This window comes from Drosophila willistoni (genome assembly GCF_018902025.1).
Source record: "Drosophila willistoni isolate 14030-0811.24 chromosome XR unlocalized genomic scaffold, UCI_dwil_1.1 Seg41, whole genome shotgun sequence".
NCBI classification, from domain to species: domain Eukaryota; kingdom Metazoa; phylum Arthropoda; class Insecta; order Diptera; family Drosophilidae; genus Drosophila; species Drosophila willistoni.
The window spans coordinates 2,000,627-2,020,120 of record NW_025814058.1 but is presented as its reverse complement, the minus strand read 5'-3'; the positions used below and the strand labels follow the sequence as shown (position 1 = coordinate 2,020,120).

The window sequence follows — 19,494 nt, the reverse complement described above, 5'->3', positions numbered from 1 at the left end:
TTAGTTCGATGACTTAAACTATTTTTGGACCATGTTTTTGATAACAGACATCTTTCAAAAACTTTTCTAAATTTTTCAACATTTTTTTTTTTTTTTAGTTTCATTAGCTTCTAAGTAAGTTAAAAAAGTTCTTTAAAGTTTGTATAAATTACAGAAAACAGTTTTCAATGTTGCAGATATTTTAGGAAAGTCTTTTATTTAAGTTGCCCACTCTTAGTTTAAAATTATATGTCGTCTCTATGTGTTAGCAATAGTTTTTGTATATCAAGATAACACGAAGTCTAGCAGGACCATAGTCTTAATGACTGTTAAGGTCATGAGGCTTTTGAAATACGTCTGCTCAAACAATTCTTAATTACTCAACAAAGGATTTCCAAAGACATTTCATTAAAACTGTCATATGTGAGATGTTATCAAAATTTGATATCTTTAATCTCTAGCCCATTGTATATAAAAGTTTTGAGTATCTAAAATAAAGGCTGGCAATAAAACTTTCAAAAAGGATTTAAAATTTGCAAATTCTAACTGGAATTTAACAGTTGATTCTAAAATTACATGCGACAAACCAAATAAAGTTTGTAAAATGCTGTGCCAAGTCATGTGAAACGATCTTTATAAGATCGGTACGATAGTCGTCCGCATCATGATCCAAAAACTATCGTTTCAATAACCAAAAGCAATTGTATTTGCATTAGTCTTGACGAATTGATTGGACAATATTTATATTTGAAATTAAAAACAGAAAATCCACCTATTTAAAGATTAATTTAGAAATTAATAAAACAGTTAGATTTAAAGTATGTCAATGAAGTCCATAAAAAAAAGGAAAAGAATTTTACAATTAGTGAACTAAACGATAATGCTAACACATAGCGATCTCTTTGATTTTGTTTGCACCCATATAAAACACACACTTAGACACACACACACACACACACACATAAACACACACCCAAATTAGTAATGATTGCATTTTAGAGAGAATTCTTTGAATTTTGCCAGTGACCACGAGACGCAGTCAATTCAACGGTCAATGACTTTGGATAAAAAGGTTGGAGCTGATGATGATGCCTGAATGGTGATGCCTGTTGGTGGTTCTGATGGTGGTGGTTGTGCTGGTGGTGGTGGGGCTTGGGTAATGGGGGGAAGCTCTGTGTGTTCTACTGATTCACTCGCCAAGTTCCAGAGATCATAACAACAACATTGAAAATATACCGAAAACATTTTTGTGTGTTTGCGGCAAAACTTTTGTCATGTTTTCATATAAATATATACATATATATTTTTTGTTCGTTTTGCTCTTTTTTTCAGTTATTTTTTTTTATTTTTAATTTTTTTCCTGTTTTGTGTTGTCGTTGTTGTTGTTGTAGCCTTAACTGACTAATTTAGTGGCTGGAGTTCAATGTATTCCATAAATTTCGACTAAACGTTCAAGGACAATGCGTGTATCGAATATACAAGAGAGGAGGAAAGTGATTGTGTCAGTGTGTGTGTGTGTGTGTGTGTGTGTGTGTGAATGTGTGTTGTTTGGGGCATTATGCTTAATAAATGAATTTATTGAAAAAAGAGACGATCAAGAACAACTGCACAAACTCAAAAAGCGAGAGAGAAAAAGAAATGAAAAAAAAGGAAAAGAAAATAAACATAAAACTCGATCGTTGACTCTAGACTCTGCCGCTGACTCTGACTCTTGGGGCTCTTAAGCGGAAGTCATAACGGTCAAATGTGCAACTTGCCGATTAGAGGAGCCAACAATAACAACAACAACAGAGTCGATCTTAAACTCAAACCAAACCAAAAACCGATTCGCACAGTGATTTATGTTAGTTTGGATGGGGTAAGGCGGCTTGAAGACTGCTGACTGCGAACTGAAAAATTGTGGCGACTGGCGACTGGAGTAGACAGTGGGGCCCTAACCCCTCTCCCCCCATACACCCACCCCCCCGCCATCACCCACCGATGGACGTGGTTTTTGCAGCTACTTTCTGCTTGGCTTAGCGCCATGTCTGGGGTGTCTTCTTCCACTGCACACACGATCATCATCATCATCTTGAGCAGCAACAACATCATGATCATCTCTCTTGCTGTCTGCAAAATTTCATTGAGCGTCGAGTATCGGCAATCAGTAATTAATGGCTTTGTCAGTTTGCTCTCTCTCTCTTTCACTCTCTGTCTATCTATCTCTGTTTGTATATATATGTATGTATATATATATAATTTTTGATTCTTTGCATTTTGTCTGCGATCTTTGAGTTCTTTTACCCTTTCCCCCGAAAACTTACCCCTTACACTCCATCCCACCCTCTTGACTGTCGTCCGATCAAATGTTGGAATTTCGTTGATAGCGCCGCCAACCGACAAACATCCTGTTGTTTATTTTTTTTTTTTCTTCTTTTTCTTATTTTTGTTAACCCTATATAGGGTAGCCATACATGGGACATTGGGGTATATTGGACAAGATTGACAACAGATTATCTCATCAATTAATAAGAGATCAATCTAAGGTATCCAGAAGGAAGTACAAAGAGGAATCGTTATGAATAAAAACTAGGAATCAGATCTTAACGTTTAATATGGCATTGCTAGTTTCTAATTTAGTTATCTAACTAAGAACATATTGACTTTCAAAGTTCGATTTCCAAAAGCTTAGAAAGTTATTTTTCTTTTTAGACTAATTTAAATGCTGGTCAGAGAGGACAAAAATTTGAATGTTGTTGGGTATTAGAGGATGCCATGCCCCATGCAGAACTTCTATTTGATATTCTTCTTTTTTTTTTTTGGTTTTGCTGTTCTGTTTTTGTTTTTGGCCCCATATCTTTGGTCTTCGTTTGGCATTTTGCAAACGTCTGCACGTCTACATATCTGGCTGGCTGGCTGACTGGCTGGCTATGGCTGGGAATTGCGGGAGAAAAGCAGAGGGGAGAGCCAAAAAAAAAACGGATGAATCGGGAGGGAGGAGGAAGGTGGAGCGTTTGGCTGCTATTTTTAATGTTGACACGTTTGAAGATCGTTGACTCGGCAGACGGTCAATGTCCACTTAGTTAGACTCAGACGCAGCAACAGCAGCAGCAGCAGCAGCAGCAGCCGCCGAAAAGGAGTTTGCATTTTTTTTCTTCTTTTCTTTTCTTTCAGAAAATCTGAATTATGTGGACAATGTGGTTTCGATTCTATAGTTCCTTTTGGATAAGAGCAGGAGCTAAAGTCGAAGTCGTGGCTATGGAATCGTGTTTTTTCTTTTCTTTTTGTAAGCCAAGAACAATGCCTGCCTGGTGCTGCTGCTGCTGCTGTGTGAGAAGATCTTGAAGAGAGTGCAAATAGATCAAGTGATCACGATCGTTATTTTGAGTATAGAAAATTTAGATCAGCAGGCGAATGTACTCACTAGTTTCAATGAATGGTTTTTAGGATTGAAAAGTGATTGAAGGAAAATACGCGCAGTACACTTGACTTTGTGAGTCAGCTTTTAAAGATGGCTATCACATACAAATGTATATGTGCGAACACTTCAGAAATTTAAGGTGCTCTTGATGAAGCCACTTTACGGCTCTCAAGATTTTGGCAGGATCAGTGCATATACATATGTATAATGCCATATCAAATGATCACTTCAATTAGCCAGGGTACTCTTCTCTTTAAAGCCATACACAGTTGTTGTTGTTGTTGTTATATACCTTTAATATTCACGTTCGTTCGTCCCCTCACCTTCCATCTACCCATCCCATTCCAATTCACACACACACACACACACTCCAAACGAACTGACAAGTGACATGATCCACTGTCGGCTGTCATAAATCTCACCCACCTCGATGGGATTGTTCCTGGAACAAAACTCTCTTCAGCTCATTTGCTTTGCCTTGGTGGTGGTCAAAAGGAGCTCAAGCAACACCAGCAACGCCACCACCGACAGCAACAACAACAACAACAAAAAGTGCAAATCACTTCATTAATGTGGCCGACGATGCAACTTTGTTGCGCTTTGGGCGGCTGCCCATCATTTGGCTTAATGGATTCACAAGCACCACCAACAACCGAGCATCCATTCAACCAACACACAGACGAACAATGACAACAACATATTGCTCCTACTCATACATACACATATACGTATATCATGGATCATAATATCCTAGAGATGGCAACGTGAATAATTATATAGATCCTTATTCCATTCAATTAGCAAACTTAAAGATCTACAATGATAAGCTTCAGTCTCTGAAAGTTGAGGTCAAAAATTGAAACTTTTACCAATGAAGGGTTTCACTTATTGGCTTATCCTAACTAAATGTTGACTTGACAACAATTTCATGCCTCACTTTAGTTAGATTTAGGCTTTAAAATGATTTTTCAGATATTTCGCCAACACAGATTTATTTAAAAAGTAGATTAAAGATTTTTATAAATAAAAAAGTGAACAATTTATCTTTGTTTTAAAGACTTTTAAGTTTAGAAATCATTGCCAAAAAGCTAATTTCTTAGGTAATGCCTAAAGAATTTTTGTCATTGGATCATTTGGATCAAGATATAACAAGATTTAAAGAGATATGTTGGAACTTTTGTAGTAAGTAACTTTGTTATATGTATATCTGGTATAGAAATTGCATCTTTGGTATAGAAACTTGATCAATATTTTATTGCATTAAATATGAAAACCTATCTATGATATCAGATAACAACTTAAGGAATATTACTCGATGTACTTTGTTTTATATTCAACACCAAAATCTCATTATTTTTTTTAGGTGACTATAAATCTAGTAAGTCCTTCTCAGGAAGTAACAAGAATGAGAAGATATCAGTTGGTAGATATAGTTTAAGATCTTTAAACTCGAAAGCGAAAAAAAATTAATTTTTAACTAAAGTTAATGTAGCCAGTTTGGCAATGTCGTTTGAAGTAAGTTATCTTAGTTATTAAGTCAACTTTTTACATTTCTCAATCAACTGAAACTTAAATGTCTTTAGCTACTTGTGCTATATATATCATGATTTTGATCAATACAAATGATATTCATTCACAAGTTTTTGGCCGCTCTCCGTGACTCTCTCATCTCTACCACATTGGGCTGATCTGGCTTTTCTGACCCGCACACACACACACACACACACATCGAAAATGAAAAATAAATAAATAAAAAACAAACCTAAAACGAAAATGTTCGTCAAAGACACAACTTGAGGCGCAGGAATTTCAGAAAAAGCGAGGTTCATTTCGTCGATCAGCAGCAGCAGCGACGCGTCGCAAACAATGCAAACTAGAGGGCCCAAAAATCGCAATGCGATTAAAGTGAATTTTTAATACCCTTTAATAATCAAAGGAAGCATTAGCGCATAAATCCTTTAACCATTTGGCCAGTTGAAGCAAGTTAAGTTTTGAGTTAATTGAATATTTAATCATCTAAAATGTTAATGTCAAGGTAATATAAAATAGTACAGGACAACATAAATAAGTTTCTCTAATGTTGTTCACTAATTTGAGTGTTTTGACCATGAATCTATACTCTGTTTTTCCCGCAGCTGCTTTAATTTATGAGAAATAGATAGTTACTATCTTCAATTTTAATAATTAATTAGATTTAAGTACCTAGATTGAATAGAGGAAACATAATTCTATCTTACGATGCTTTGTAAGCAAAAGAAAGCTTCAAGTTCTTTAAGTCTCAAATATTCTTTCAAGTTTTTTGACTTTGATGCCATTTTACAAATCTAACTAATATTTATTGTCAGTGCAAAAGAAAATATAGATGATTGATCTTCGAATGAGCAATTGTTTGCATAAATAATGAAAATAAATATTAATAAAGTCTAATATAAATAAGTCTGACTTACCACAATGAGAGACAACTAAAGGTATTCAGTTTCATAGTTGAATGTAAATAAAATAACAAATTTTCTTAATCAAATTTACTGCAAGTTGGCAATATCGAAGTGGACCCTCTTAAGGCGCCATCTAACGGCTGATAGTAGCTACATTTTATATAGTTCTACTGCAGCTTCTCTATGCTCATTTTTTATTCTCATTCTATACCCTGATTTTGCATACATCTTAACGACTTTGGTATACCCATCGATAGCCTGTGGCTAGAGAGTATAAAAACGCACACTCATGCCACAGCGATGTTGTTGTCGACGTCTTTTATTTTTTTTCTTGCCTGTTGCAGTTTGTGTTTGCTTCCCTGATGTCTTCACGATATGGTGCGGCTGCTGTTGCTGTTGCTTTTGCTGTTGCTGTTGCTACTCTGCAACATTGTTGCATGGGAATGAAAGAAGTAGCGAGGTTGGAGGTTGCTTGCTTGCAAGTTGCCATTTTTTTTTGTTGTTTAGCTTTTTTTTTTTTCGTTTTTTTCTTTATTGTTGTTGTTGGTGTTGCCTTTTGCCTTTTACTTAGTTATTTTTGCCACATCAGCGCCAGTTTGTCAGCTTTGTCCGTTAATTGAGTGCGACGACAACTAAGCGATGATCTTCTGGCTCTGATCTCTGATAGATCTTTTCGCGATGGCTTAATAATGCAAGCCATAAAGACTGATCACAGCTCGATGGATTGTTGGTATATATATGAGGGTGGGGAGGGGAATCGAGTAGCAAGGTGAGGGGATCGGTGTTAGGTGAAACGAACACCGTTTGTGATTGCGGTGTTTTGCTTTAATTGCTCGCATAATTTCTACAGTTAAAACGGTTATAGAGCATTGTCCGTAGAAAGCAAAACGAAAGCTTCGGGGGCTACCCAAAAATCAACAAACAAACAAACACACACACACACACAGAGAAAAAGACAGAGACAAAGATAAAATAAAAGAGAAGAAAAGAGACAGAAAGACAGAGAGAGAAGGTATAACAAACGAAAATTGTGTTAAGTATTTACACGTGCGTTGACCATAAAAAAATCTTCATGATGATGGACAAAATTTAAGCTTGGAAATTGATGCTCTTCAACTCAAAATAAACTATTTTTTATATAACACACACACACACAGACACATATATATATAAGTTTAGGTATAAACAAATGCTGATCATTCCCAGGATTGATATAAATATGCTTGACATAGAAATTACAAAAATTAAGAAAAGTTTACAAACAACAACAAAAAATATAGTTTTCAGATTGTTAAAGCCAGCAAAAATTGTTTAGCAAAATTTAGGAAATTATGTATTATTTTCGACTAGCAAACATTTAATTTGTTTACCCTTATTAGAATATTTTAAAAATTTAAAATGAAACTTAGTTTTTTATACCATTCATATAGATAATGCAAAAAAATAATGTTTTCGCAAAACCTAAATCAACTCTGATCAAATTCCTCACATTAATAATATCTATATATCTATCTATATATTAACTTTACTATATGTGTTGGAGGAGACGTAATCGTTAACTTAGATTTATATATATTAAGATTTGTAATATTATTTGTTTAAGATTATTAGAATTTCTACCACTGTATTAACATTAACATGTTCTAAAAGCTTCTCTTACATGGCTTATTAAGAGCTACTAACTCATGAAACTGAAATATAAATATGACTTCTTTCTGGAAATCGAAGAAGAGAAGACTTATTTTCCTTACTCCACTTCACATGCTATTGAGCATTGGAGTCATGTACCATCTGCAACTGGGCAGATAAAACAATATGAACTAAAAATTGGCCGTTGGCGGCGCTCAAGTGCTGCTGTGCTTTAAAGAGTAAACGGGATAGTATATTTTTGTTATGCAGCAAGTAAAAAGAATTTCATATATACATTTATGTCCTTTCTTTTTTTTGGTTAAACAGATGGATTTCAATGATCTTAGGTTTGAAAAATACTTTGGACCAAACTCTTTGGATGGGAGATTTTTAAGTTTAAATAAATTAAAAAAAAAAACGGAAAAATTCTCAAAAAAAACATGTCGTTGTAAAATTTTTAACATACATCCTGAGGTAAAGAGGTACTCTACCTAAAGAGTTTTCATTGTTATTAAGATCATTTTAATTAGTCTGCGGGAATTTCGGATTTCAAACAGAATAACATACAAACATATACATATTTTTCATTTTATAAAGTTTAATAAATTAGTTGTTGGAGATCTACTTAAACTATAATACTCTTGTTCTCGAGTTCGGGCCCCGACTTACCCCCAACGATTACTTACTTAATTGATACTCCATTTACTTGGACTCAACATGATCATATCATTTTGGTTAATATACTTTAATTAATGCTTTTTTCTTTTTTTTTTTTTACCGAAAGCTGTATGTAGTAGAATAGAATAATATTTTTCAAAACTGCAAGCAAAGCAAGAGATGGGATCTATTTTTATCTAATTAATCATTGTTAAATTCATTTTTTTGGGAAGCTCTTAAATTTCAATTCCTACATCAAGAACATTGTTTAAAAATAAAACTATGTTTATGTTAATTTGATAAATTTTGTAATCTTTAATATACGAAATGTTCTTTTGTTTTTGTCATTTTAACCATATTATTGAAACCATTTATTGAATTTCGATGTGCAAACGTTTCGAGTTCAGTTTCGATTGCAATTGCTGACTGCTTGGCATTTTTAGATGGTCACAAGCTATCCAAGTGGGTCCAAGTGTCCATTGGAGCAAAAGATTGGTAAAAAAAAAAACCAGATCGAAACGACGATTGTGTAAATTGGACACAACGAAATACAATTTAAGTAACGCACGAAATAAATCTGAAGAGTCACAAAACAAACATCACACTTACACACACAAACGACGATAAAAACATGAACAATTGTGGAAGACAAACGGACAACTTCAACAAAATAAAAAGAAATACATACTATAATAACGAAAATATATGAGAGTAAATGAAAAAGAAAAACCAAAAAGAAAAAAAAAAACTCACATATAGATTTCATAATTATAACATGGCAAGGTAAAGGTGTCATTACGGGTGAGAAATGGGAGCACACGCGTACCAAAAAAAAAAAAAAAAGAAGAAGAAAGAAAAAAAAAACGTGTAAAATGTTTATACATTAGTTTGTTTCGTTTTTTTTTTTTTTTTTATTTTTTTGCTTCTTTGGCAGCTGACAAATCTTCAAAAGAAAGTGAGAAAGATCGAAAAGTACACAGGCACACACATATTGTGTGTATAAGTGTATATACCTACATACTTTACCCTCGATTTCATTAGCAATCCATTCCCAAAATTAAAAAAAAAAAAAAAAACGAAGAAAAAAACCAATAATAAATCTTTTTTTGTTTGCCTTCTCGTGTGACGCCGCAGAGTTACGTTTTCATGAATGAATTTATGATGGGGCCCTACCCCCCGCCCCTCTTTACACACACACACACACACATTCCACTCTCCATTATTGTTTTGACTTATTTCGTGTTTAATTTTTCATTTGCTCACCCAAAAAAACCTTACTTTCCGCCCCCCAACCCACCTATTCCCATATTCTGGCTTTTTCTTTTATTCATAAAAAAAAAAAACCAAAAAAAATTTGTTGTTTTGTGGGGAGGGGATAAGGGTCTATTTTAGTTGGTCAATTGCCCGTTTGGACATTTATGAACATAAATTACATTTCAGTTGTAAATTTCTTTGAAAAATTGTTAAATTAACAAAAATTATTTATTATATTTGATTTGTTATATGTAGGTAGGTTACGTGCTTTGTATATCAAAATATAATTGAAAAACTTTTGATAACTTGATATATATGTATTTGTATGTGTATGTGTATGTAGAGGAGTGGATGGGTGGGTAGTGTGGCGGGGGAGGGTGAAACAAGTAGTCATTAGTTAAGACATATGACCGGATATTCGCGTTTGCCCAAAAGACTTTTAAAAAGCTTCACATAATTTCAAGTTACCAAAGTGAAAAAAAAAACGTAGTTGGGGTAGGAACGCGCATCGAGTTATGAATTATGAATTATAGAATATTTAACAAAAATTTAACCAGTAATTATTTGATCATCACAATGGAATTGGATACCACCCCTGAATTCAGAATTCAGAACTTCAATCCAGACACAGATGTTTCCCGTGATACGTATGTGTCGATAACGTGTCGTCTCTGAGCCAGAGCTAGGAAAGTTTGACAGATTAGGTGCTCCAGCAATGGACATTGGCAATTAGCTTTTGACATTTGGCTAGCCTGGCCATGTGCAGAGGGCGCTGTGTCTGTCGCCTTCACAGCACTTGCTGCACAGCTGCCCCACGGCCCTGGCACGTCATTTCCGCATCTGATGGTGTCGACTTGCAACGCCTTTATGCCAGCCTGGCTGTCCGCCGAAACGCTTTCCTGACATCGCTTTCAACATTTCATTATGGAAATGCCACCATTCGACTGGAAGATGCCACATTTCGGTATGGCGGTCAATCATTACGGTTTACGGATGGGAAATATTGTTCTATCGAATCAGCAGTAGTAGTGATTCTTTTGAAATATAATTACAAAAAGTAAATCATGCCTGCTCTCGTTTTGGAGTCATTTCAAATCGACAGTAATTCCGCAACGTTTTCGAACATTCCGCGTAAAAAGTCAATTGTTTTTGTATTCAAAGCTAGATCTAAAACCTTTTCAACTTTCGAAATTTCCGAGCTTAATAATAATTTAGTTATAAATTTGCCTTTTGACTGCAAATTGTGAAAAAAAAACATTGATGAAATTTGTAAATGGTTTTTAAACTAATTTGATTTTAATCCTTATAAATGAATGAATGAATATCAAACAAAAATATAATCATTTTTCTGAGCTATAGCGTAAAAGTATTAATAAGAAAATGGGCAATTATTTTTCTTAGGTTTACTAAAAAGCAAAAGATTGGAAAACCAAATAATTTGGCTAGAAACCAACCAATTTTTATTCGAATTGAAAGCGAGAGTTAGCCTGAATACGAAAGTATTGAACTTCATCAATTAAAAGTGAATTCTCTATGACTTAAGAGTGCCTCAAGGCACTCGACATTTTATAAAATGATTAATACTGATCAGGTTTTAAGTCATTTGGAAAATTGATTTTGGTTCGAACTGCCAAAACGGCAGTTAAAAAAAAAGGTGAATCTCTTTTTCAACTTTAAATTGTAGTTTAGTTTGAGGTCCTAAATTACAAAAAAGGCGTTTGAGATATTTTGCGTAAATATTAGATACAAAATGATGACTAAGCTACATATATTCGATTCTTCTCTTTTTTCTTGTTTGACTTTTAAGAATTTTCTCCTATAGATCCTATAGATATTTTAGATCTGGGGCATTTATCAGGCTATTCTTTCAGGTTTAGAACTATTCGAAAATTTTAACATAAATTAAGCAAATAAGTTAAATTATAAACATTTATTGTAGTAATTATTAAAATAGTAAAATTTAGACATTGATTTGGTTTACATTTGAAAAAAATGATAAGGAAGAGCTCCACCCTCTCCAGCAATCGATTTGAATACATTGATTTGGATTCAGATTGTACATATGTAAGTGAATTGGCATAATAATATTTCCTACATCAATTGCTCTGCTTCCTCTCCTCACTGTTTTCTAATTTCAATTGGATCTTATCGGTGTCATAAAAGAATAATAATAATTAATTAGAATAATTAAAAATACTTTCAAAAGTATCAAATGCTTTATGATCGTGGTTTATATGTAATTGAAAGGACAATATCAAAATCGATTGATAATAAAGTAAATAAATTGGAATTTGGTTAATGTTTGTCATTTTTTGTTTTAGTTTTTGAAAGGGATGAGAACCACCAATTTAATTTAATGTTGTCATTTGACAAACTAAAATTCACATTGAAAGCAAAAATCGTTTTTCCTATCACCACAAACACACACACACACACACACACACACACATTTATATATGCACACTATTGCTATCTAATTGTGGGCGTGGTAATACGTATATTTATATATATAAGCAACGGGTTAGCCATTTAATGGCTTGTCTAATATCCTTTAACTGCCGTTAGCCCATTAAAAAGCATAAAGTCATTTAGTAATTAATTTCCATGTTGGTTCAGGGAGAAAGAGAGCGTGAGAAAGGAAGTGACATGGCAGGAGCATAAGGTGGTGCGGGGCATAGAAGAAGCAGCATGAGAGTAGCACGAGAGGCACAAAGGAGTTGTAGGAGGAGAGAGGTTGTCGTTGTTGTTGTTGCTGCTGCTGCTGCTGCTGCTTTGCATCCAAAGTACACTAAAAACTGGGCGCGGTGCTTTCTGTATAGAAGGGCGGGGTAAAGAAAGCCACCATCCTTCATACACATATACATATACTAAAACTTCGTTTTTAACCCATTGATGTGTGCGTGTTCATTCTCTCTAGAAGCATGTGTGTGTGTGTGTGTGTGTGTGTACAACAACATTCATGCATCCTTTGAAAAACGCGCCAAACATGTCCTACCTCGCACAAATTTCCAGTGCGCACGTCAGGATACAGAATGTGTGCACATTGCATCGTTCTTCCATCCATCCATCCGTCCATCCAACCATCCAGCTTCCATTACTACGAGCAGAAAAATTTTTACTACGTTTTATCGATCCACCAAAACCGGCTAAAGGCCAGAGCAAAAACAGTGCAGAAGAGGACGCAATAGAATAGAGAAGAGCTCCCAAGCTCGGGCGCACAGAGTATATGCCATGCCATGCTTGCTGTATGCCCAGCCGATGATGACAAAAGAGCAGGACCAAATGAGTGTGTTCGGCTGCAGCTTCGGGTTTAGCTTTGGCAACGGCAACGGCAACGGCATCGTCATCGGGGCGAGGCCACATCAAAAGAGCAGGCAGCAGCAGGCAGAGGCTCTCGTTTCACTTTCCACTTGATTCCTTGCGCTTGACAGCCAAAACGAGCAAAGCTTTGTGGGTGGCCATGGCCGCCCGCCTCTCTCTCTCTCTCTCTCTCTCTCTCTCTCTATCCCTCTCTCTCTCTCTGTTTCTCTCTCTCTGCCGTACACTCCTGTTCCCTATACTTATTGGATTGGAGGAGGCTGTACCCAATGCCTGCAATTCAATGCAGGATGCAAGTAGCTTCCCTTGTGACAAGCTCTCTTTCTCTTTTTGTCTCTTTCTCTCTGGTGTGCATCTCTCGCCGTTGTTCTTTCCCTTTCTAACTCTCTAGAGCTGACTCTCGCGTGCCCGGCCATTGAACTCTGATGTCAAACAAAATCGGCGTTCACTTATTATCGGAGGGTGATGTGGGCATCGGCGTTAAGGAAGGATTGGGTGAGGTGGTGGGGGGGCTGCTAGGACAACAACAAAAAGAAAGGAGTATTGCAAAAGGATGGCAGGACTCTCGGCCATGGTCCATGTGGCTCACAACTTTAGCATCAACTTCAGCATCAGCTTTTGCAGCAATTTGTTGTTGGTTTGGTCGACGGCGGTAACGGTGGCAATGCTGTTGCCTGCAGGTGGTTGGAGATGGTGGGTGGTGGTGCATAGATGCTGCTCGTTACCGTTAACGGAGGAGGGGAGTGGTCGCAGGGCGGCATTTGGGTTTTAGCCAGCGGCTGAGTTTGTTTTGTTGTGTAAATTACGTTATTTACGTATATTGTTGTACCAGGAGTTTTTGGTTTTAGTTCTTGGGGATGCTAAAATTCAATACTGAATGGGACAAAGTATTTGTGATTGTATTTGTTTTCCGAATTGAATGCAATTTGGTTGAACTGGGGAAACTGGGAAATGCCACATTGAACTAAGCGACTCACTCGTATGTAACGTCTCATTCTCATTTCTAATTGTGCACGTTGCTGGTTATTTTAGTTAGTATGGAGTAAATTTTGACTTAAATATTTTCCAATTTATTATTAATTTTCTTTCAAAAGAAACTGAAGTTACTCTACCACTATAAATGTTTATCTCTTTCTTCTGTTTAGTCAATTCTTAAGTGATTATGACTTTAATTTTATTCATTGAGATTTCCGTTTCCGCTATTTACTTTGCATTCTGTGATGCCTACTTTTAGGCTAACTGATGAATACTTTTTAAATTCCATCCATTTAAACAAAATTTTGAAAACACTTTAATAAATTAGAATTAACTTCGAATATATATTTTTATAGAAAATAAAACACTTTTATAATTTAACAAGCCCATCTTATTCTCAAAACTATTTGTATATAATTAATACAACAACAAAAAAATACTACAAAATACTGTATATAACATTTTTTTTTTAAGATGAATAGTTTTGAAATTCATTCACTAAATAAATTATGATGGCACAATAAATGAAACAAAACTTGCCGCAAAGTAGGCAACAAAAAAACCAACAAACGCACACCGAAAGCTTTCTGGTTTGCGTCTTTGCTAGCGGTTTGCGACACGGCTCATAAGTATTGCTTATCAGTTAATCCAATTTCAAACTCAACTGGTTTCAGTTGAAAAAGTATTATTGCCTGTTTTAAAATCAAATTTTATAGTCTTCTTTCATTCAATGAGTTTCCTGAATCGATTCATTAAGTATGTTTTGATATTTGCTTTGGGTACATAAAAATTCTTTTAGAAACTGGACATGGGCACAGATATTTCATCATCACTGTAAAAATTAAATATAAAAAAATTTAAAATTGATTGAATTGTTAAAACTGATTTTCTTGCAATTTTACTCACTTGTTCTCCTCGATACGCCGCAGAAAATTTTGTATCTGTTGATTTTTGCCTATTAGAGCATAGAGAGCAGCGAATCCATGGAAGGCCATGCAAATGCAAACGGCATAATTCAAATGTGATCTTTCACCTCGATAATAGTTAAAGGCAAATGAGCAGACACAGACAAACCAGGCCAGCGCCGTGTAACCAAAAAATTTCCAAAATGACTTGAAACGATTTTTCTCAATTGATTCGAAATTCTTTTCGGCCTCAATTTCAGGCTGTTCGCTAAGATAAATCAACGATAAAACATAGAAGAAACCACTAATGGCGCAAGCTATAAAAATGGGTGCAAAGAAATAAACCATGACAGACCAATTGCGAGCTGAAAGTGACAGAAAGACAGAGCTACAAAGAAGGAAAGTCTTTAATAATAAAAGCTGTGTATTAAGACTTACGATCAAACCAACAAGTATCGGAACCAAAGACCAACTTGGATCCATGATAACTAAAGCAAACGAAACAGGACCAACCCACCGCAATAAAAGCAATTGGTGTGAATATCAGCCAAAACATCAATTTGGTCAACACCACGCCATGAAAGCTTAGATAGAGCTTAAAGGATATAAAGCTGAGTATGTAGAAGGACAATAACAAGTGCATCAGAGCTAAGCTAGCTATGAAAGAAATCGAAACTTATTTATCATTTTTACAAAATCATTTTAAATCACTTACGTATGATACGACAGCCTGCTCTCGATATATTCGCTGGATCGTGGAGGGTCAGGTAAGCCAATAATGCATAGCCAAATATTAAACAGACGGCATATGATTTAATGGCCATGCCGTAGAAGGAATTTCTCATCTCCGAGCACATTATATAAACAATCAGCACAATAAACATCGATATAATCGATATAAAGAGACCTAAAATAAAGTTATTCATGAAATTTGAAATTAGCTCATTTTTTACTTTAACTTAAAGTAAAATATCGTTAGGTACATATTGAAAAAACATAATTTAAAATTTCAAATAGGAAAGTATTTATGTTTATGAATTCTATTTGCCTTTCTTATTTAATGCTTAGAATTTATCACTGTCTACTAAAAAGCCAAACATTTATTAATTTTGAAATCTACATTTCTAATTTTCAAAACGATGTTTCCATTTTATGTTCAACAAACTAATTGATCAATATGTTTATAAAGCCCAGCCAAAGTACCTGATGATTGATATATGTATTTAATATCTCTTTAACCATATAGAAACCATTTTTTTTTCTATTACCTACCGAAGTTATGAAAAATCTTTTCAAAGTCTTTTAGAGTCAACATCTATTTGTTTATTAAATAAAGTGGGCTTCTTAATTTCTTACACACTTTCTGGTCTAACATTATGAAATATTGTTGAACAAAAAATTGTGAAAAAATCGAGGATAAAAGTATATATCTAAGGAGTTCGATAAAAGTATATATCCTATCTCGATTATCCTAGCTTGTAACCAAATGATACCAAGACTATCAGAATTTTACAACAAAAAACAAACAATAATATTTTGACAGCTTTTTAATATGAAATTTCGAATAATTGCATAATATTTTGATGAAACTTTGATTGAAAATGAACTAAGAAAAACTTTTTATTATTATTTGTCGAAATGTGTGTAGCCTAGATATGAAATCAGATTTTATCGATATGAAGCATGATGTTTGCCAGGAAATTGCCTGTGCCGAAGTGACCTAGTCTCGTGCTATTGAAATATCCTCACAAATCACAAATGAAGGGCCTTAGACCCATACCAGGCAACATTCAGCCCAGGCTAATACATACACTTGGTCTACTAGTTCGTGTGAGGTAAACAATTGTCTAGTCTATATGGACTAGCCAAGTTTTCAAGGGCCAAGATACAAATTAGGGTAGCAATTTTGAAACTTAATTTTTCATGCGGCCGACGGCCCATCCCTGGCTACGCTCTTCGAGGATTCATTCTTTAGTATATAGATAATTATTACAAGGTTTTCTAATCGTCTTTTATAAACGTTAGATTGTTGGCTAGTCTAATCGGGTTAGGCAAAAAACATATCAATACTGCCATGACAGATAAGAACAGGACTACAACAATCTTGTTGTTATTGTATCTATTGAAGCTGTATGTAATGGAAAAGGAGCAAGTAAAATAATTGGCATGACCGAAAATGAAATATTAACTCATTTTCCTGAAACTTTTTGGAAAGTACATTAATACATACATATATCCATAATAATAAATTTTTCACTTTTTATGTAGAATAGAGAGGCTTAAATTGTCCTTACTATGATATGGGCTCACGTTGGCAAAGAGCATTTTGCGGTAGATATGTGTCTTAAGCAGAAAAATTTAATTATTTTTCGACAATTTATATTTCACACAATATAAAATAAAAAACAAATACATTTATGCACCTGCATAAATATTGATTTGGCAGTGATTCAAAAATTAAACGATCCGGTTAATTGATTCTGTGTCAGTCATCATAAGTTTGCGACTATTTTATATCTTCTTCAATATAGGCAGCCCTCACGACCTATTCATGTGATAGCCGTAGTAGAACTAAACCTATGACATCTCGATAGGAAATCAAATAGAAATTTAAGTACGAAAACGGAAAAGTCTAGTTATATAGCTAGTCTTTGGCTACTCTGTATAATTTCGAGAAGTTAGACTGAGATTTCCTTGAAGTTTAGATACAACATTCTGAAAATGATAAAGTTTTATTTCATACAATTGCCATAAGAAAGTTCACTTTTTAACTAAACCAATGTAGAATTTTGTTTCCCATTTCGAAATTGTCGAAAGAGTTTTCCTGCATCCCGACATTTGTTTTGTTCTGTCATCGTCCCCATCGTGAGTTTATATTTTGTAGATAGAATATACAGAATTCTTACTAAATTTAGCATGTTTACTAATGTTGTTTATAATGTATTCAACATAAGTGGGTTAAGTGTAATTCTTTTCTTTCAAGTGGTTTGTAATGGCCCTTAATCCATAATGTTCTTGCGATCTTTATTCAAAAATTGTCTTATTTTATTGTTATAGACAAGACATTCGAATATATACATATATAGGTATATAGATATGTATTTCGATGATCTGCCATAAGTTTAACAATTCATTTTCTTCATGGCAAACTGATGGAAAATATGTTTACGCATCTCTTTCCATTACCTTTTCCATACTCCATTGGCGGTATCTGCCAATCAACAATCAATTTTAGAATCGAATTGAACAAATTAAATTTGTTGTTGTTATTTAAAAAAAAAATATGTATATATGTGAAGTATGTATAAATGTGTGTATGTATACAATTGGTATTTCACATTTGCGCAATTATTTTTATGTGCTTTCTCGAACTATTTTTAAAATTTGGAAAATAATTTTATTTTGAATATTTTGTGAATTTCACTTACATATGGCATAGGTCCATTCGCGTGTGCCCAATATGAAATGAAGTTTCTCTGGGGCACAGGCCAAAGGCTGCCAGTCCCAACTGGCATTGGCCAATTGTAATGGAGTGAAGCAATAATGCTTCGTAAACATATGTCCACGATGGGTTATAGTGCCATTCTGTAAGAGAACTGATAAAGTTCACTGGAACGATCACAGCCGCCGATCCGGTAAACTTACCTCGTGTAGGGTCCAATGAACATATTCCATGTTTTTGCGAAGAGCCTTCATATGCTTACACGGCGTTTCCACATGAATGCTATATAATGATCTCAATTCTATATGCCTAAGGGAACCGTTATTTAGTTCTATATCCATATGACTGTGATCTGGTGGCAAATTGTTGACTGACATTGAATGGGGTTGCCTACATTGTTTCTCATTCAGATCATAGATCTGACCATCGGGACAACAGAATCGCACACAAGGCGTTTGCTTGCACACACAACCCCGAAGATGTCGTCGAGCTGGAACCCGAACACCATCCTCAATCACAAAATCATAGATGGCCACCCATTCTCTGGGTATAACAGTCCAATTGTGAATGTAGGAGCCATTGAAGGAGCTGTCCATGGCATAGCTGCCGCTAATATTTGTGGTATCAATGAATGCGCAAGGATAACGCATTTCCTCATAATAGCCACACGTGCCTCGATAGCTCAAGGTAAATAAAAATAACTGGAGGAAGAGTCTAATGAGTCGCGGCTGTTTTTGCTGCTGCTGCTGCGCCATTGCGAGAGACATTTCGGCCGCTTTTACATTCGGCCTTTTCTACGTTTATGTTTATGTTTATGTTTATGAATAGCGTGAATTTATGCGATTGCCAAATAATCAAATAACCGAAAATAAAATAATGCACTGATGACGTCGACGGTGGCTTTTGGGATAGGTAAAACACAATAACAACAAGGAAAAAAAAAAGAACAACACAAAAACACAACAAAAGGAAACGTTTTTGGACTAATTCACGGCCAGCGGATCATCTGCACCTGGCGCAGGTTGAACTTGGACTGAGGAAGCGGCCAACGGTGCCGCATGGCCAACACGATAGACAATACAGAGAACACTATCCACAATCATCCAGCCAGGCAACCAGGCAGGCCGCTTGTGTTGGTGGTGGTGGTGGCGCTCACACCCACAACGAGTTTTCTAGTTTTTGTTTACACCAAACAAAATGGGAGGAAGACGGCAAAAACGAAAAAAAAAAACTTAGTCTGCCTTGAGGAGGTGATTGGGCCTATAAGACAAATGATCCCCTACTATTCCTAAAGGAAACTGCATGATATCTATTTTATGTTTTAACTATGGGCACAAAAAAGGATTTTATTAGTTGATTCAAATTAAGAACAGTAGATAAACTAGAGCTTATTATAGATAATAAGATTTATGAGGATAATTCTCCTATCAAGAAGTTAATTAGTAAAAATTTTTTTTTTTAAATTAGTCTTGGATTCTTTCGCTTTTCAAATCATTTAAA

At 35.0% G+C, this 19,494-nt stretch overlaps 1 protein-coding gene across 1 annotated transcript; it reads right to left on the bottom strand.

Moving 5' to 3' along the window:
- Positions 1–14,106: 14,106 nt before the first annotated feature.
- LOC6643138 (probable G-protein coupled receptor Mth-like 8) lies at positions 14,107–19,060 on the bottom strand. Its single transcript, XM_002065923.3, has 6 exons — positions 18,198–19,060; positions 17,981–18,137; positions 15,268–15,459; positions 14,991–15,209; positions 14,554–14,917; positions 14,107–14,479 (listed from the first exon to the last, which is right to left on the bottom strand). The coding sequence occupies exons 1-6, from the start codon at positions 18,759–18,761 to the stop codon at positions 14,443–14,445; spliced, it is 1,533 nt and encodes a 510-aa protein (XP_002065959.2). The 5' UTR covers positions 18,762–19,060; the 3' UTR covers positions 14,107–14,442.
- Positions 19,061–19,494: the final 434 nt, after the last annotated feature.